A 19,727-nucleotide genomic window follows, 5' to 3' on the forward strand; every position below is an offset into this window, starting at 1 on the left:
AAAATTCCCAGAGAACTCCTAAGACCACGTTGGCTTTTTGGTTATTAAATGGTCAGAATGGGAAATTCATAGAGTTGTGCTCAGTTTACACAGCATCATTGCCTTAATAAATTACAGTATATGTAGACCTGTTCAATTTACATTTATAGTCAACACATTAAGATCCATTTTGAGCAGGGAAATCCTGCCCAACCTGAAAATTATCAACACATCCCACATGTGTTGTCTGTGTAGTAAATCCTGGTTTAGGATATGTTGTTTATCAGAATAGTAATGGACTATGAGGCCATGCCTGCCACTGTAGTGACTGCTGCTGTTTGTGCTATCTTGTTTGTATCTGAGCGCGAACTTTGACCTCCTTCTGCCGGTTTGATTTTCTATCTTTGTTCATATAAAAGCTGCTCTGATGGCACTTTAACTCTCTGACTCTTATTGCTGCAAACCAAGGCTTGAATAACACCAGAGGCCAGGGTACAATACGTCGACAATCTTTATTGGGGCCATGTTGCTTAACAGGCTTGAATGTGAAGTGATTGACGTCGATGGTTTGTGTCTACTCATCATCGCTTCCTCGCATCTTTTCGATAACTTTGCCTATCCACTTGGTCATCCTGAACAGGTGAGTGTAGAAGCCGTACTTCCCGTCGCGATCGCAGCCCTCGCTCCATGACACGATGCCGATCTGATACCAGCGGTTCTCTGCCGGGTACTGCACAGGAAGACAGTTTCAAAATAAGACTCATTGTTTGCAAAGGCAGCTATTCTAAATTCTCAGATTGAACCTTTTGTAAATGGTAGAAAAGTCTTTTCAGAGCTGAAAGAACGAAAAACTCTATAAATATTTTAACTCCTTTTTCAGTTTTTAAGCAAAAATGCCAAATAACACTTAACTGTGAGTATGTATTGCTTTATATTGTAAGAAAATAAATGAAGATTTAGGCTGCCAGTTAGGCATATCTGAAGATTACGTAGTTATTCAACTTCTTGTTACTATCCCCCCTGTCTAGAGTTTGCAAAAAACCCTGCTTTTTAATATGTTATATTGTTGTTATGAGAAGAATCTTCAAATCTGTCTTTAAGTTTTAAACTCAACTTTGGGCATTAAAATTGATGAAGTTTTGGGCCGATGTTGACGAAACGGTTTGGGAACCCTATGTTTAAAGATCCTGCCAGAAAAAAGGCCATTCCAAAGAAAAACACAAGTATGTTTCATATGGGACTAAACAGCTGTGTAGGTTTAAGAAATTTGCCCAATAAACCTCACTAACTGGGAATCCTCACTAGTGAATAGTGAGTTTCAGTTCCTACCTTTTGGGTGAAGGTTTCTGGTGCCAAAGGGTATTTGGTAGGTGACCTGAACGTGAACTGCATAACGTTACTGAAACAATGCCAGAGAGAATGTCGGCCGTCATCGAAGCTAAAGGCAATCCAGTGAAATACTGGTGTATGATTGTGCAGTGTATATGTTTTAACACTATGTTAAAGTGCTGTGTGGCACTTTTCAAAACCTAGTGATTTTAAAGACCACAAAAATAATTTATAATCAACTACATGAAAGAATACGGAGTTAAAGCGATAAATAAAATCACATAAATCCTGAACAAACTGTGTGAATCAAATCATCATTGGTGTCCCAGAGAACACACATTTTCCCCTAGAAACCTTTGACATGGAGTTAAACTGGTCTCTAGGCCTGTGTGACTCTGAATTTAGTTGGAGAAAGCATGGCTGTATGACTTTGGCACAAACGAAGCATTGGTAATTCCTAATAAAAACATTTTGCATTTTCAGTAATTTTATATATTTGGGTTGTGGTAAAACATATTAAAGCCATAAAATACTGTTAAAATACTGTTAATGTCCAGATAGATTTTCAGGAAATGTTTAACATTTTTAACGTGTCAGGAACAAAAGTCTAATTACATTGTTCTTCTTGATGATTGAGAATGCATCAAGACGAGGAGTCAAGGAGGCCATTTACGTGAAAAGGGAAAGAGGGGGCCTAAGGGTACATCTTTCACCATCGTGATTGCAGCCATTCCCCAACTCTCTGTGAATGGTACTCATGGCCATTGATCAGTGGGTTTTGGTCAGTGGTTATTGATCAATGGTCATAAGAATTTGCATAATTAAGATTAAGGAACTGACCTCCCAGCCCATTGTTCCTTCAGTGGGCTGGTTTCAGTCATTATGCAAATGTACTGTTTATAAGTTTGGGGAAAGCTGCAGTCAGCTGAGACTGAAGAAGTCACTTAGATGAGTGACGAAACGTTTCTCCCACAAAACGCTACATCCAGATGAACAGAATCAACTTTTTGGATAATTACACTGTTGTTCAACTTATAAACAAGAAAGCATTAATTTTGGATATAAATGTTAATTTGATTCTATATGTAACAGTTAACACACTGTGTACATATTTTATTACTATGCGTTAATTAAAACAATGTCCTGAATTTTTAGCAGATTAAATTAATGTATATGTGTGATATTTACATTAAATGTTACAAAGCACTGAACAGAACATATGAAAATCTGTTTAAGTGTTAATATACTGTGTTTTACTGTGCTACTGTATCCTTCTGCAACTGTCTTACACTGCCTTCACTTCTGTGTGTTCTCGTGCCGTCGGTCTTATAATTTATTTAACAAATATTTTATTAAACAGCTGCTTGAGATATAAACCAGATGTTATCTAATGATAAGAAATGGTAAAGAGGAGACTTAATCTATCATTTGTTCTTCTTTCATTGTGATTCTCACCTTCATCACAAAAGGTCCGCCGCTGTCTCCCTCACAGGCGTCTCCACGATGGTTATCGTCTGGTTTATAACCTGAAACAACCAGAGACTGTAATTATAGAGAAACTATGACACCTTCAGGAGATGCAGGATCATCCTGAGAGAAACAGCCAAATTCCATTCAGTGCAGCCAATGAGATGGCAGCATCACTCAGCACACCAGGGGTTTATTCAGGATCAAACAGTTGGACCAAAAATAAGCCAAAGATAAAATATAAACAAGCATTTTCTTGAACAAATGTGGAAAATCTTTTGTTTTGTTTTACCAGCACAGAACATGTTGTCTGTGATCTTGACTGAAGTGGAGCTGCGGCAGATGTTCTGGTCCACTATCGGTAGGTGGATTTGCTGAAGGACTGATGTTAAATTTCTCACTGCAGGGTTCCAGCTTTTCTTCAGGTTCCCCCACCCGGTAACTCGGCCCTTAAAGCCTTCAGACATCAGACTGCCGGAAAAAATACCAGTCAGATATATCACAAGGCCTGTCACCATCCATAGTATAAACCTCACTGAACCAAAGTGTCTCTGACCACAGTTCTTAATAGCACCCTCTACTGGCGCAGTCTTTGCATTACTTTAGACTTTCCAAGAAGACAGAAGGAATCTGTGGGATCTGAAGAATCTTTTAACCCCCTGCAGGATAACTGGAGAAAGGAAAATCGATATCTATGGAGAAATAGCTATGTGACCAAGTTTGAGGACCTGACTTGATTTAATCAAATTGTTGTTTACTGAGGACTTTAAGCAAAGTCCTTGGCACAATAATAAACTGTGTTGATACCTCCCCGATTAATATTTCTAGCAGTATTCAACACCATATGAACAAAATAATCTCTCCAGCAAGCTCTATGTCGGACCCAGAGTCTCCCCCACATAAAAACGCTCCAGATCACTTGACAGAACTGGAAATTCAATTCTCCATTCAAGACACATTTTCACTTGTTTCCTTTCATTTGGTGGGAAATATAATTAAAGAATTTGGTCTGAACTTGTCAACTTTTAATTGGTTGCAAATGTTTGTCTTACAACTTGGCGACGGGCTTGCTGGGCAGGCAGATAGGATGGATCTTATCAGTGAACGTGACCGGCCTTCTCATGTGCAGCAGAGCGATGTCACAGTTCAGGTTTTCCTTCCAGTTGTACTTGGGGTGGACAATGATTTCATCAATTACCACAACCTTCTCAATGCCACGCTCAAACCTAGAAAAAAATGACATAATTCCAACAGGCCTTCAAATGAAACTAATGATAATTAAGACAGACACGCCTTTTTACATGGTGCTTCTGTGTTTTCCCAGGCGGCCCAGTATATCGCTGACAGTGAAGTTCTTGTTCCAGGGTGGGTAAAGGATGCAGTGAGCTGCAGTGAGGATCCACTGATCACTGATCAGACTGGCTCCACACAAAAACTCCTGTGGGCTACGCCTGTACAGCATCACCTGCCTGCAAACAACAAAATTATTTATTAAGTTAGAAATATAAGTTGAGTCAAAAACAGTTTGTATCTTAATGGTTCTTTTATTTATTTCTGATTGGCAGGATCCCACAACCTTTTTTCTTTTATTTATTAATTGTAGTGAGTCAATTTTTCTTTCTTGGTGTGTTTTCTAAGGACATTGTCAAGATTTAAAAGCTATTGATGTTTCTTCTTTTCGGTATATTCTTGGCAAAGGAGAATCTTCATTGGATGTTTGCTCTTACAGTTCTAATGGGCAGAGTGAGGCCTGTAGATTCTGTTGGATCTACAGTGTAAAAAACTTGCGTGGGAAGAACAAATGTGTCAGGATTGCACCATTTGTGAGGGGAAGAATGTAATCACAGATATATTCCTGCAAACAGAACATTTCTTTGGCCTCAATATTTAACTGCTCACTGTGGAATGTATACATATTACTAATTTGTCACTTACCACTGTTTAGATTCCTCCATCAGCTGACACAGAGGTCACCCAAATGAGTATGGTTGTGGCGTATGGCTATGCATAATAACTGGAAGACCTGGTCCACCCTTTGCATCATAACCTGGGCCGGCAGCATGACTTTCAAATCTGTCTCAGCTTTTTTACAACAAAGAAAAGATACCGAAAACCTTCCCTGTTTCATACTTTTATTTATTTGCTTGATGTTACTTACTGTAAGTCTTTGAATCAGCGAAGCCTGCAAGCACAGACCTAACAGAGCCCTTCACTTTTTCTATTTCCTTGCTACCTCAGCTCTTTCTTTTGGGTATTTTATTTACCTTTGAAGCTACTTGATTTTCAAATTCCAATTTTATTTGTCACGCTCACAATCATACACAGTACAACATGTAGTGAAATGCTTATTGTTATGCAATGCCTATAGTAAAGAAATTTGCAAAATTTACAAATTTTATGTTTTAGTAGTTTACAGTAAAAAAAATTACACTTTGAAAAATGTACATAAAAAGAGGCAATAAGAGTTCCATAAAAAAGATCTAACAGATTTAAAGAATAAATTAAGAATTTAACCTAACAGGTAAAGAGTAAACTAAGAGTTAAAGGTAAATTATAAGATAAAAAAAGTAGAATGTACAAATAGACAATTTAAAAAAGAAAGTATAAGAATCGTGCAAATAAACAGAGTGTCTGCGGCGATTTGATGTATAAGAGCCCAGACTACCCCTGGTTCAGGGCCCAAATAGACTGGGGGAAGAAGCTCCTCCTCATTCTTTCTGTTTTGACCTTAAAGGATTGACCTCAACAGTGAGAAAAGTTCATTGTTGGGATCGGAGAGGTCTATCATGATCTTTCTGGCTTTGGTCTTGCAACGTTTAGTGTAGACAGACAGCAGGTCAGGAAGCTCAGAGCAAATGATGAGGATGATGATGAAAAAGCTTTATTTATCACTTGCTTTTGGCTGAGCGCACCACTCTTTCAAGATCTTGTCTGTCCTGCTTGGTGCTGTTCCCATACCAGGTGCAGATGTTTCCCATCAGGATGCTCTTGATGGTGCAGGAGTAGAAGTTAAGCACCCTCAGCAGCAGATGGAAGTTTCTAAGTCTTCTGGGGAAGAAGAGATGCTGGCGAGCTTTCTTGAACAGGGTGTTGATGTGACATGACCATGACAGGTCCTAAGTGATGCAGACACCCAGGTACCGGAAGCTGTCCACTCTCTCCACTGGCGCATCACTGATGATCAGGGGCTCGTAATTCCTTGCCTGCTTTGTACTGAAGTCCATAATCAGCTCCTTAGTCTTGCTGAGGTTAAGCAGGAGGTTGTTCTCCTGATACCACTTCTCCAGGTCCATAATCTCCTCCAGGTAGGCCTTCTCGATATTGTCAGAGATCAGGCCCAACACAACAGTGTCATCTGCAAACTTGACAATGGAGGTGGTATCTGATGTGGCTACACGGTCGTAAGTATACAGTGAGTACAGCAGGTGGCTTAAAACACAGCCTTAAGGCACGTACTGAATGAGATGTAGGGAGAGACTTGTTTTCCCATCCTCACTGATTTGGTCTGTCTGTAAGGAATTTGAGGATCCACTGGCACAGTGATGAGCTGAGTCCTAGATCCTTCAACTTGGTGAAAAGCTTTAAGGGAATTATTGTCTTGAATGCAGAACTGTAGTCCATGAACAGCATCCTAACATAATTCCCTCTGCCAGTGTCCAGGTGACTCAGGGATGTGTGAAGCAGGTGTGATATGGCATTGTCTGTGGAAGATTAGTCTGGTATGCAAACTTAAGTGGGTCAATGGTGGCAGAAAGTGAAGAAGTGATGTGGTCTCTTACCAGTCCCTCAAAACACTTCATCACTGTTGATATCAGTGCTACTGTGGCTGTGCGATATGACCGAAATCTCATATCCCGATATAAGACATCTATCGTCCCGATAACAATATAAATTACAGAAATGTCACATTTTCTGTAGATTCTGTGAATCTCGGACAGCTCGATTTGCGTGAATTGTTTCCAGCTGGGCGTCATTTACCTGGAGTCGAGTGTTTTAACCGATGTAAGAAACTTTACATTTTTAGACATAAGTTGTAACAGCCGCCGTTTACTTTGTAAGTATTTATTACACAGCGTGCTGTGGAGAAAAGCCTGTTCTAACATTTGAGTCTAAGGTTTATTTTTTAGCACCTGACGGCTCTTTTTGCTTCTCATCCATAAAAGCATACTTGATTCAGTTTATTTTGAAAAGCCTCAACAGGATCTTGAGCTTTATTGTGAAAGGTTTATGTAGAAAATAAACAAGCGGACATGCGTTGATTTTACCGTCGTTGTTGCTAATGACAACACATAAAAACAGGCGCTTGTCTGTCCGTAGTGTGGTTATATTAAATATAAGAGAAAGAGAGAACTTTAAGGAATGTAATATAGCCACTACAGTGACCATCCAAACTATGAAAAAATATTGCTGTAAACAGTTTATTTTGCGACACCACGAAACAAACGATAAATGAAACAATAGATGTTTTTATATCGTCATCTGATATATATTGTTATATTGATGTGATGGCATGCCACACATGGTAAGCTCCACACCTCACCACCAGTTGATTCACGTTAGTTTAATTTACAGTCACTACTTTAATATATTCTACTTATTGTTCAATATTGTTTCTTTATTAAATGTATTTATTTTTCAATCACACCTTCCAATGTTTATATGGCGTGCACACATATTAACCTTGCAAGGTCAAAGTTCTGTTTTATGTTATATTAATACATCTTTCTTTGTTTGAGTTACCTGGGGTTTGGCTTCTCCTCCTGTCTGGTAAAAGGTGTGGCAAAGGGCTGGGAGACAGCCTAATTGGATAGCACCACATGCTTCATTGCCTGGGGGGTGTTTCATGTTTGTTTAATTGTTTTGTATTAGTTGGTTATATGGCAGCCATCTTGTTTTCCCCCGTGTGTGTCATTTGGTTTAGCTAAGTCAGTATTTAAGTTTCCCCATGTGTCATTTCAGCAGGTCAGTTTATCATATGTTTGTTTGAGGTTTTTGTTAATTATTATCTTGAGTTTAGTCTATTGAGTTGACCTCTTTTATTGGTCTGCCTGTTTAAGTTTTGGCTTTGTTAAATATATTTTCATATTTTTGGGTCAATAAAACCCCTTTTTTGAATTAAAACCACCTGTGTCCTTTATGCTTTACTGCTTGGTCCTTGACAATCGAACAGCCCTAAGTGCTACTGGACGATAATCATTGTGGCAAGCGGGCTGTTGTTTCATAAAAACAGGAACAACGATGGACTGTTTGAAGTACATGGGAACCACTGCTTGGGCCAGGGAGAGGTTTAAGATCACTGTAAACACCGGTACTAGCTGGTCAGTGCAGGCTTTCAGGACCCAACCAGGGATTGCATCTTCTCCTGCTGCTGTTCACTCTCCTGAACAGCGTTGAAAGCATTGTTCCTTACTGGTCCTCTCTGCACACATGCAGCCATTTGTTGTGTTATTTGCTGCAGCATTAAAGCGAATATAAAATGTGTTCAGCTTATCAGCCAGTGAAGCGTCAGCATTCATCACTGTCATTCAGCTGTCTGTTTATAGTCTGTTATTTTCTGCAGTCCCTTCCATTGGCTCCTAGAGTCGCACTGTTGTAGCTGTGACTCTAGTTTTTCCCCGTAGCTCCGCTTTGCCTTTGCAACCACGCATGCGCACATTGTAAACAGCCTTGTATTGGTCCACATTACTGGAGATGCGACCCGCTTTGTAGGCAGTGGTGTGCGATCTCAGAGCGTCGTGGATGTTTTTATCCACCCACGGCTTCATACACTAGTTTCCTGATATATCCCACAACCACTTACGTAAACATGTTGATGCCATCAGAGCTGCACCAAAACATGTTCCAGTCTGCGTCATCCAGTTCATCCATCCAGCGTGCAATCTCTCTCCTGATTGGTGCTTCCTGCTTTAGTCTTTGTAAACAGACACGAGGAAGATGATGGTGTGGTCCACTTTTCCAAATGCCGGCAGAGACTGTGCTTTGTAGCAGTCTTTGAATGGATTGGTCTAATGTCCTTGTGCCCCTGGTGGGGAAGGGGATGTGTTGGTGAAGGTTATGAAATGTGCATTTGAGATTTACTCTGTTAATAGCTCCCATAACAATGAGAGCAGTATCCTAGTGAAGTGTTTGTTTTTGTGTGAGAGCCTCATGTAGTTCACATAAGTCTGAGTCCGAGTCTGAGTCCGTGTGTGACAGAATATAAACAGTGCAGGCAATGACCGCAGTGAATTCCTGAGGAAGATAGAAAGGGTGACATTTATTGATCAAAAGTTCCAGATTGGGTGAGCAAGAGCTTGTGAGTGGAAAAATGCTTGTGCAGTCGCACCATCTCTTTTCTTCCTCGGTGCCATTGTTCTGTTCATTTCTTTTCTTCGGTAGACCGAGAAAGTATCGCTAGGTTCAGCAATGTCTCGGTGACAGTGTTGGGAAGGTTCGTTTTAAAATGTATTCCACTACAGATTACAGAATACATGCCCCAAAATGTATTTTGTAACATATTCCGTTACGTTACTCAATAACAGTAACGTATTCTGAATACTTTGGATTACCTATTATATTATCGTGCTTTTTACAACTAAATGAATGTACTATTGCTGCGTGTGAATTATTACTTTTACTGAAGGTTCCTCGCCATACCAATACCGACAAGATTTTTAAATCTTAATATAAAATGAGTAACAGTAGCGTGGGCATTCGGTAAGGCTGCACATTTTGCAGTGATCTCATATAGAAAACTATTCTGCACGTATATAAAACAGGTCCCCGGCTCTGAACCGTAGTAAAGGGACCTCTGGCTAATGCGTTGGGTTGGTGTCGGGCTCATAGCCAAAAACTAGCTTTACTTTGTTGTGTGGGTCAACTTTGCTAGCGAGAGACAGAGAAAGGCGTCGAAAGGCTGCTCCAACGGAACTTATTGTTTCGGAGAAAAACACGAAAAAAGTGTACAGTCGAGTCTTAATAGCTTACTTACAACTGGGCTCGTCAGGCACTTTTTTTGGCTGCAGTGGTTATTATTATATTTGCATGGTTCCAGCTCCCGTTTCTGCTCGATGACAGCTCGTACTTTTCCTTTTTCTCCCTCCCTCGCTCACAGACACATAACGTGTATAGCAGTCCATTCTCCCTGCAGCACAGACTAAACTGTCCATGAGGCTACATTCTTTAGAGCTATGCCTGTAACACTCTGCCTATTGCCTTCATATTAAATCATTTTTGTGAATATCTTTTTAAAATATTTCTTCACGTCATTATGTGGGCTGCAAGTAGAGGTGACATGGGCCGCGAGATTGAGACACAGGCATTAGAATAGAGAGGGCATAGCCGAACATATGAAACAGGAAAATACCGCCGTGTAATCCCTTTATTTCAGCAAAGTAACTGTATTCTAAATACCACCTTTTTTAAACGGTAACTGTAACGGAATACAGTTACTCATATTTTGTATTTTAAATATGTAAAGGCAGTACATGTATTCCGTTATTCCCCAACACTACTCGGTGAAGCAGAGGATGATGCAGTCCCGAACAGAGATGGGCAGTAACGCGTTACTTGTAACGCGTTACTGTAATCCGATTACTTTTTTCGAGTAACGAGTAAAGTAAGGGATTACTATGGCAAAAACGGTAATTAGATTACCGTTACTTTCCCGTAGGAACGCTGCGTTACTGCGTTACTAAAACCGTGATTTTTTTTTGCAAGAATGTCTCATGACAGTGACGTAAGCAAGTGCGACGTTTGTGACAACAGCTGTGTGCAGATCAACAATAGATCATATATCGAGTGCGGGAGAGAGTATGAGCGTGCAGGGTTTAAAGCGTGGAAGTACTGACCTTACTTTAAGTTTGATTCCATAAAAAGTGACAAAAACATTAGCGTCCATTGAGCGTGGGAAGAAAACTTCTTTTTACAGCGAAAAAAACCCCCTAAACTTCCAAGCAAGCACCGAGTGCGCAACGACGTAATGGGAAATTCACAGAGCTGCCATATCCTTCCACTGACCGCTGCGGCTCACCTGCATCAGGGTAAACCTCCGCCTACCCTGCTCCTGCTTTACAGGTGAAAATAGAGCAAAAGGACCGCTAGTCTTTGACTTTATTTATTTTCTGCTGTGTTTTACTTGCATCTATTTGAAAGACTGAGTGTAAACACAAAAAAAAAAAAAAAAAAATTTATGTGCTGGAATGTGCAGAAAATAGGTTTTGTCACGGCGAGTGAGAGGAGCCGTGTGGAGGAGGAAAAGGAGGATCCACACGCAGGCAGTCGTGAAGGTGTAAAAGGTGATTTATTGAACACAAAAGGAGAGGCAAACGGCAACACGGAGAACTAAACTAAACTGGGAAACAACTAAAACTACAAAGCACAAACCTGAATGAGAATGAGCAGAGGAGAATGATGATGGACAGCAGGGAGAACACACGGGTGAGACATGGTAGATACACAGACGGACCAGCAACTACAATAACGGAGGACATGACTTAAATACACCCAGAGAACACAGGGGAATTACACACAGGTGGTGGACACAGCTGGGAATGATCAACAAGACGAGACAGAGGTAAAACTGAACACACTCACATGAGACCCAGACCTTCACAATAAAACAGGAAATGAGAACACCACACCAAGACGCAGACCTGACACTGAGAGACAGACAGAATGACACATGGAACCTGAACTAAACTAAACGTGAGATACAACAGAGAACAAATCCTTAAACATGAAACTCAAATAATAAACATCATAATCATCATCATAAACACAACAAGAGAACAGGAAAACAATCCCTGATGCAACTAAAACCAAAACATAATAACCTCAAACATGGAATAACAAAAACATAAAACTCCACATACTGGGTCCAACGGACCCAGACCCGTGACAGGTTTAAATATTAAACAAATTTCTTCCAGTCAGTGAATGTTGCATATAATTACATTTTTGCTTGATGCATGAAGTTAAAAGATTAAAACTAATAAAACAAGTTTTAAAAAGGGACTTTTCCATTTGATTACATTTTGTATGATGGATTATGTAGAAAAAGTAGAATTGGGCTGAGAGATCTATCGCTTTATCACCTATTCAGGTTGTAAATCGTGTTTTTAAAAAGTAACTAAGTAACTAAGTAATTAATTACTTTTGAAAATAAGTAATCAGTAAAGTAACGGGATTACTTTTTTGGGGAAGTAATCAGTAATTAGTTACTGATTACTTTTTTCAAGTAACTTGACCAACACTGGTCCCGAATGTCTCTCTGAAACTTGACTCTGGCCCTGAGGTCATCACCCTTGTTCTTGATGGACTGAAGATTGGCTAGCAGTATACTGGGCATGGATACACTGTGTGTGTGTGAGCCCCTAGCATATGTTACTGTTTTTATGTTTTAGGTGCTATAGCACTGCAGTCTCCTGAATTTTGGGATAAATTAAGTATATCTTATGTTACTTTGATAATCTCCTGATGGGAGTCTGATCTGTTTTGACAGACATCCAGAACAATTTTGTCAATCATCCTTAAAGTCATGTTTATCTAGTGTCATTACCATGGAGCCGAGGCCACTTCAGCGTCATCATCCTGAATGATACGACACCATCTGCTGAAAAGCATGCATGCTTCGTTTGCATCTGTTTTGTTCTTCTTTTCAAACAGGGGACGCTGTCCACAATCTACAGCACAAGAAGTAAATAAAAACTTTGATAGATGGTCAAACACAACAAAACTATTAACAGGCTAGATGGATCACCTGCTTCTTGAATTGTTCTCTTTCAGCTTTTTGGGGTACAGGGATTACCTGATGCTTGCTGTCACTGCCCATTAAGTGCACTCACCATCCTCTCCTTGTCCAAACGTGCGAGGACTGAAAAGGTTTTTCCTGGCCTGACCTAAGACGGAGCGCTCCCTGCCTTCGGTCACAGTTGTTTGCTCAGGCCCTAATAGTGGGGCATCTGCAGGAAACAGGTGGCCAATTGGAAAGGTAAGGGGCAGGTAAACAGGTGGATTTACTTAATAGTGGATTGTAGGTTTGTACTCTACCACATAGCTGCAGATCACAGTAGTCCATTGTTATATTTCCAGCAATCCTGACATAGCACCAGGGGCCCTCATAGTCACCGTCAGGATTTCGGCACTTGTTGGTCTGCAGCTGAACTTCAGGGATGAACTCTTTGTCCCGACTGAGGGTTTTTACCTCAGGTAATGACCATGGCAGGCAGGTGTGACCTCCTATGGTAACACTTAGGTCCCCATTATATTCTATACCATAATTGGGCAAGCACAGTATAGGTTTGTGTGGTTTCGTGGCCACAGTGGGTGGGACAAAGTCTTCACCTTCAACAAAAATAAATAAATAAATAAAAAAGACAGATCAGCTGGCACAACAAGGAGTGGATACTGCAGAGAAATTTAATCCTAGATTGTATATGAGCCCTGAAACACTCCAGGATGTAAGAAGAGTTCAGCAATGATGTGGAAACCAAAGACTGTGGAAGAAATTCAGTGACTTGTGAGCAGCTCATTTTAGGTGTTGACATGGCTTTCCAACATTACTAGCACAAGAGTTTCAACTAGCCTAAAATGGTGCAAGAATATTAATTATTATCATTTGTGACACAGGACCCCGTGAACATACATATGCACGCACTGGCGTCAGGTTGGATTAACAGTCCTTTTTATTTGTGGCAATGCAACAACCATGGCGCCAACTCCTCCGCAGCCCCTATCAGCTGCTCCAGCACCACAGTGTGCCGATCCGCCTGGTTGGATTAACAAGGGTAGATTAACAATCATTTTATTTGTGGCAATGCAACTGCGGTTTTTAGCCTTGATCAGCTCAGGACGCAGACACTCCTTGCTTGTTGCCACACACTCCTCTCCTGCCTGACTGTCACTATCAAAAAGAGCAGACACACAGTCAATTAACCTGCGAGGTACACCTGTTCTTCCCGCCTCTGTGCCGCCTTACGAGCTCACTGAAACCAGAAACCATCGCACCTCCTTTTTGGTCTTGGAGCACGGGCATGATGTTATCGCCGCTGTCTTCTCTACCTGAGGGCGCATCTGCTGGCCCCCCAAATGGTACCCCAGATACTGTACCTCCCTCCGTCCAACCGCACACTTCTTCGGGTTGGCCGTGAGCCCCGCCTGCCTCAGGGACTCCAGGAGTGCGGCCACCCGCTGCACATGCTCCGCCCAGGTGTCACTATAGATGATAACATCATCCAGGAAGGCGTCAGAATATTCAGTGTGTGGCCGCAATACCCGGTCAATGAGGCACTAGAATGTGGCCAGGGCTCTGAACAAGCCAAACGGATTGGTACAACCCACGAATTGGTACAAACCGTACAAAGTGAAGAAGGCAGTTTTTTTCCCCAGGACAGACACGTGAATCTGCCAGTTCTTAAGTTTCTCCAGTGCCAGTGTGAAAAATTGGGCAATGCCCAACAAAGAGTTCGTCGACCCGGGGCATTGGATGCACATCAAACCGTGACACTTCATTCAACTTAAAATAGTCGACACAGATCCGTATTCACCCATTTTTCTTAACCACTTAAGAACTATGGGGTTATACCACCCACTGTGAGACTCCTCCTATTACTCCCAGCTTTAGCATCTCAGAAAATTCCTCCTGCACTAATTTTTTTTGTTTGTTGTGGCAGCCTGTAGGGCCGTGAACACACCATCACGCCAGGCTGTGTTTCAAAATGGTGCTCTATGAGAGAAGTACGGCCGGGGAGGGGGGAGAACACATTGGCAAAGCACCATTGCAACACAGCAACATCCGCTCTCTGGGCCTGTGCAAGATGGTCGTCACAATGGACGGAGGCAGGGATGGTGGATTTTGGCACCTCCTGCCCCAACTCATCTTTCTCCTTCACCAGGCTCTCCAAAGAAGTGGTTTCACCCGTGATTGTGCCCACCCCTAAGATCCTATATGTATGTGTAATGAGAGTGTGAATAATGTGAATGTCTAAGTTGTGGGATAAAATTGAGGCAGAGGCAGCCAGAAGGGGACAGAGGGGGGGGGGGGGGGGGGTAGCCTCCTCTGCGCCCTGGTGACATACCCCTACTCCAAGGCCCTGCATGTGTGGGTGGTTGTGGTGGAGCGGGAAGAGGGAGGCAGCTGGAGATGGGGAGGGAAGGAAGGGAGGGGCAGGTAACCCCTCCCTGGGGCCAGCTCCCCCGCTGACCCCAGTAGGCACTCCCACACTCCGCGACCCGCCAGGGAAAGGGGGCCCAGGCCCATCCAGACCGGGGCCCAGTGCAGCAGCGCCTCCCGGCCCCACAGAGCCCGGGACAGTTCACCCAACCCCACCACAGAGAAAACTGCACCCACCCCACCATCCACTCATCTTCCAGGCTACATAAGACAGTAAACGCCCAGGCTGAGATCTTCCTCCACCTCTCCTGTATCTCCCCCTCCTGCAGAGAGAGTCCCTGAAGAGAGGAAAGCTCCTGCAGATGTGACCATCTCCCCCACCAGTTGAAGAGCCCCCCAGGTGGCTCGACGCACCGGCGGCACCCTGCTCCAGGGCTGGGCCCCCATGCACCCACCCGCCCACAACCCCGGCAACACACCAACCAGGACCCAAGCCCCCGAGGCCCGGCCCGGGCCCCAGCCCGGAGACGGAGCACCCCCAGAACCTCACGCCCATCCCGGACCCACCCAGGGGCAGCCAGGCTACCAGGTCAGTAACCCACGTCCGTCAGCACAGACCCTCCCCTAGCCCCGCTGCACGCAGCCGCGAGGAAACAGTCACCCGAGAGCCAACAGAGCCCCCACCCGGACATGACCGCTACCCCGGGTTGAGCCCCCCAAGGAAGATGCCTCCGGGGAACCCCCCGACGCCCTAATCACGGAGTCCATATTACCATCAGGGTGTACACCTCACCCCTGGCGTCGTTGCCCACCTCTCAATTTTAAATACACTTAGACATTGAGGGCTATCAGGAGGGACTATGCGCTCACCTGCTGCTCTCTGGCAGGTAGCTCCATGCCCTCCTGGGTTTTAATTGCACCTTAGAACACACATGCATCAACACTACAATGAGCGGGTGGAGGGAGGTTTGGAGTCTTCTCCCACCCCCATTCTCTGCGGCCTGCTGGAGCGGGAGGGCTAGGAGGAGTTGGCCGTCCGACTGCGGTCTGGAGTGTGGGGCCTCCCTGCTGCTACGGAGTCGGGGTGGTCTGCCTCTCCCCACCGCAGGGAAAAGGGTAACACCACCTGGGTCTGGGTGCAGTTCCCCCCTCCAGGGGCAAGGGTACCTAGACCCGGTTTGTAGAGTACGCTTGGGGAGTGTGATCGTGTGTACAGCGTCTCTTTATGTCTGTCTCCACGTTGGTTGAGTGTGGAGTGAGTGCATATGAGAGCATGAGGGTGGGAATGGATGTTTGTATCTGTGTGTGCCTGTATGTCTGTGTCTATATGTCAGGTTGGGTATCAGACACCACCTCTCTGGGGACACCTCAGGCCCTCCAAGGTTTGGAGGCCTATCTCCACCTACCACCACTTCCCCTGCCGGTGGCGGACTCCCTCAGGTGTCGGTGCGTTGGTGGTTCTTTGTGTCTGGGGGTGGGCGCCCAGGTACACACCGGCTCACTCCTTGGCGGCCGCTTATCGGGGCCTGGAACCTGGGGCTCGCTCGGGACCACTTCGGAGGTGGGGTGCCCCCGGCCTCTCGGCCTGGGGCTCGGTCACTCAGGCACAGCTGGCTGCCGGCGGAGCTCACGAGCGCGTCACTGCAACTCCCCCTGGCTTCTGCTCCGCGGCTGCTGAGTGAACCCTCATCTGGGACTCTCCTCAGCTCTTGCTGGGACAGTGGCGCGGCTGCCCCTCTGTTGGTTTTCCATGGTCTCTTGTGTTCTGGGGGCCTCTGGATGTCTGGAGTTTTGATCTCCTCCATACCTGCTTCATACCCTGGAGGACGGGGCTGTGGCCCCCCCCACACTCCCTAGCACATCGTTACATGGAGAAACCTTTGGAATACAAGCACGCTGATCCACACAGGTATGCACACGGGTGTTCACTGCTCGTAGACTTAAATTACACCTTTCTTGGCTACTACTTCGAAGCACATCTGTCCTGCGTGCTGCACAACAACATTGAATATTTAGTATATACTGCTGTTTACACTTAGCTAGATTAATGCGATGGTGTTGTGTTTAGTATGTTGCTTTGTTTTTTTTGTCTTCTATTCTTCTCTCAACAGGTGATCCAGGAGATTTTTATTTTTTTTCTCCCCCCCTTTCTCACTGTCCCTCTCCCCTTCTGTTTTTCCTTTCCTTCCTCTTTCTTTCTCCCTTTCCTATCCCTCACTCATGTCTGTCCCGTCTGTAACATCTGAAAATAAAATATAATAAATAATAAAAACAAAGATCGACCAAATGGACCAATACGGCAATGCCACGAAGATCCATTTGGCAAAGTAAATCCATTGGGTATCCTTGTTGGTCTTCAGACAACAATTCTGATGGCTAAAGAACCAAATGGGACAGGCAAAAAAAAAAAAAAAAAAAAGAAGTGGTTTCACCCTCTCTCCAGGCTTTAAGGAGGTTGAGGTGGTAAATCTGTGTGGCTCCTCCCCTGTCCAACCGTACTACCTTATAGTTAAAGTCCCCCACTCACCGTGTGACCATGATGGGTGCTTGCCACTTGGCAAGCAGTTTGGAGCTGGAAGAAGGGAGCAATACAAGCACTTATCCCCCCGATGAAAATTGCCTGAGTCTAGCCGCTCTGTTGTACAAGCTCTGTTGACGCTGCTGGGCCTGGAGTAAATTTTCTCGTGAGAGCCACCCCAAAGAGTAAAGCTTTAATCTCAGGTCCAGCATGTATTGAGTTTCATTTTTTGCAGGGCTCGGATCTTCCTCCCAGTTTTCTTTAATCACGTTGAGCACTCCCAGTGGTTGCCTGCCATGGCTACCTGCCACGGGGGGTGCCACAGCAACTCAAAGGGAGAAAATCCCGTGGAGGCCTGGCACACCTCCAGCACTGTGAACAACAGAGGATCTAACCAGCAATCCCAATTGCATTTATCCTTGTGAATTAACTTATGGATCATATCATGGATTTTAATGTTTTTAATGATTTTAACGTCTTATTCAGCTGATCCACCAACCCATCACTCTGAGGGTAAATGGTAAATGGCCTGTATTTGTATAGCACTTTACTTAGTCCCTAAGGACCCCAAAGCGCTTTAGACATTCAGTCATCCACCCATCCACATACACATTCAAAAGCTACATTGTAGCCACAGCCACCCTGGGGCACACTGACAGAGGTGAGGCTGCCGGACACTGGCACCACCAGGCCCTCTGACCACCACCAGTAGGCAACGGGTGAAGGTCTTGCCCAAGGACACAACGACTGAGACTCTCGGAGCCGGGGCTCGAACTGGCAACCTTCCAATTACAAGATGAACTGCCAACTCTTGAGCCACGATCGCCCCAGGGTGGTAGATGCTAGTGCGAATAGATTTGCCCAATAATCCGTGTAGTTTCTTCAGCTGAGACTGAAGCAGTCACTTGGATGAGTGAAGAAACACTTCTTCCACAGACAACGCTACATCCAGATGAACAGAGTCAACTTTTGGGGAATCCGTATAGTTCCTTTAGTGTGCGAGACATGAACAATGTGCCCTGGTCAGTCAGTATTTCCTTAGGAATACCGACTAGGGAGATGACCTGAAACAGTGCTTGTGCCACGCTCCTCACGGAGATGGTGCACAGCAGCACCGCTTCCGGGTATCACGTAAAATAATCCACCAGGACTAATACAAAGTGATAGCCGCATGCACTCCGGTAAAATGGCCTGATGAGGTCTATACGAATACGTTCAAACGGGACCTGCATTAAGGGTAATAGATGCAAAGGTGCTTTTGGAATAACCAGCTGGCACTCTGGGCATGATGCACACCATCAGCGCACGTTGGCCCAGATGCCAGCCATTATATGCTCCACAGTTTTTTCACATCCCATGTGCCCTGCCGTGGTATGGTACCAACAACTGGGTGTCTCATTTGTGCGAGCATTGCGACTCACTCGATAAAGCCTATCGTTCCGCAATTGGGAATGCAGGTAAGCCAGCATGGCCTCAGGGCTGACCAGGTGACCAACAATATCCATCACTTGGTTGTAGGCTGAGTGTAGGGTGTTGTCCCGAGACTGCACCAGAGGAAAATCACCTCCGGTGGTGTGGCCCACGGATGATTAATATAAAATGATTAATAGAAACTTTTTGGGATTGGATTTACACAAAAATGCATTCTGTGGTCCCACAAAATGCATTTTTCTACTTTTTTTTCTTTCTAATATCAGTGAAGATTTTATCATATTCAAATGACACAATATGCATTGCTACATATATACATACATATACATACATATATTCAAACCAAAGTACAATTTTGATCTAAATTATTCATATTACTGTTATTGTACACATTGCAAATACCCTTGATCCTACTTTAAAGAGGAAAGGAGTTCATTACCATGGTTTGCCACACAGCTGTGCAGGAGAAACAGCAGCAGAACAGCAGCAGGTTTTGATGTTGGTTCCATCATGATCCAGACCTCTGAGCAGATCCTCAGAACCAGATCAAGCAGTACTCAGTGTGTCCTTCTTTGTTTGTCCGTCTATGTCTCTCTGTCCGTCCTCTGGAGGGGGGGGATTATTGACCAAAGGGTCAAAGTTTGAGCCAGGCTGATGAGTCGGTTATGTTTAAACCTACATGTTTACTTTTTCTCAACAACTCGAGTCCTACTGTGAGTTAATACTGCTGGAGTTTAACACAACGGCTCTGAAACTATACATGAATTATTGTTTGGTATTAAAACATATGAGATTCATATGACAAGTCACAATTTACAAAATAACAAGTCCCTAAAAAATCTTAAAATGTCTTGATTTGGCCTGTATCATCTTTGGGACATTTCTTACATTCGAACACCTGCAGTGTTTTTG

At 43.9% G+C, this 19,727-nt stretch overlaps 1 protein-coding gene across 1 annotated transcript; it reads right to left on the minus strand.

Annotated features, from left to right (window-relative positions):
• Positions 1-472: 472 nt before the first annotated feature.
• On the minus strand, positions 473-19,414 carry LOC146680743 (prothrombin-like). The gene is made up of 9 exons (XM_085449577.1): positions 19,255-19,414; positions 12,805-13,098; positions 12,600-12,716; positions 12,314-12,437; positions 4,077-4,244; positions 3,828-4,001; positions 3,068-3,246; positions 2,764-2,834; positions 473-709 (listed from the first exon to the last, which is right to left on the minus strand). Exons 1-9 carry the CDS (start codon positions 19,325-19,327, stop codon positions 554-556), a joined length of 1,356 nt encoding a protein of 451 aa, XP_085305703.1. The 5' UTR covers positions 19,328-19,414; the 3' UTR covers positions 473-553.
• Positions 19,415-19,727: the final 313 nt, after the last annotated feature.

This window comes from Copadichromis virginalis, linkage group LG23 (assembly GCF_057382275.1).
Source record: "Copadichromis virginalis isolate Kocher_CV1m ecotype Utaka linkage group LG23, C_Virginalis_male_GT1.1, whole genome shotgun sequence".
NCBI lineage: Eukaryota > Metazoa > Chordata > Actinopteri > Cichliformes > Cichlidae > Copadichromis > Copadichromis virginalis.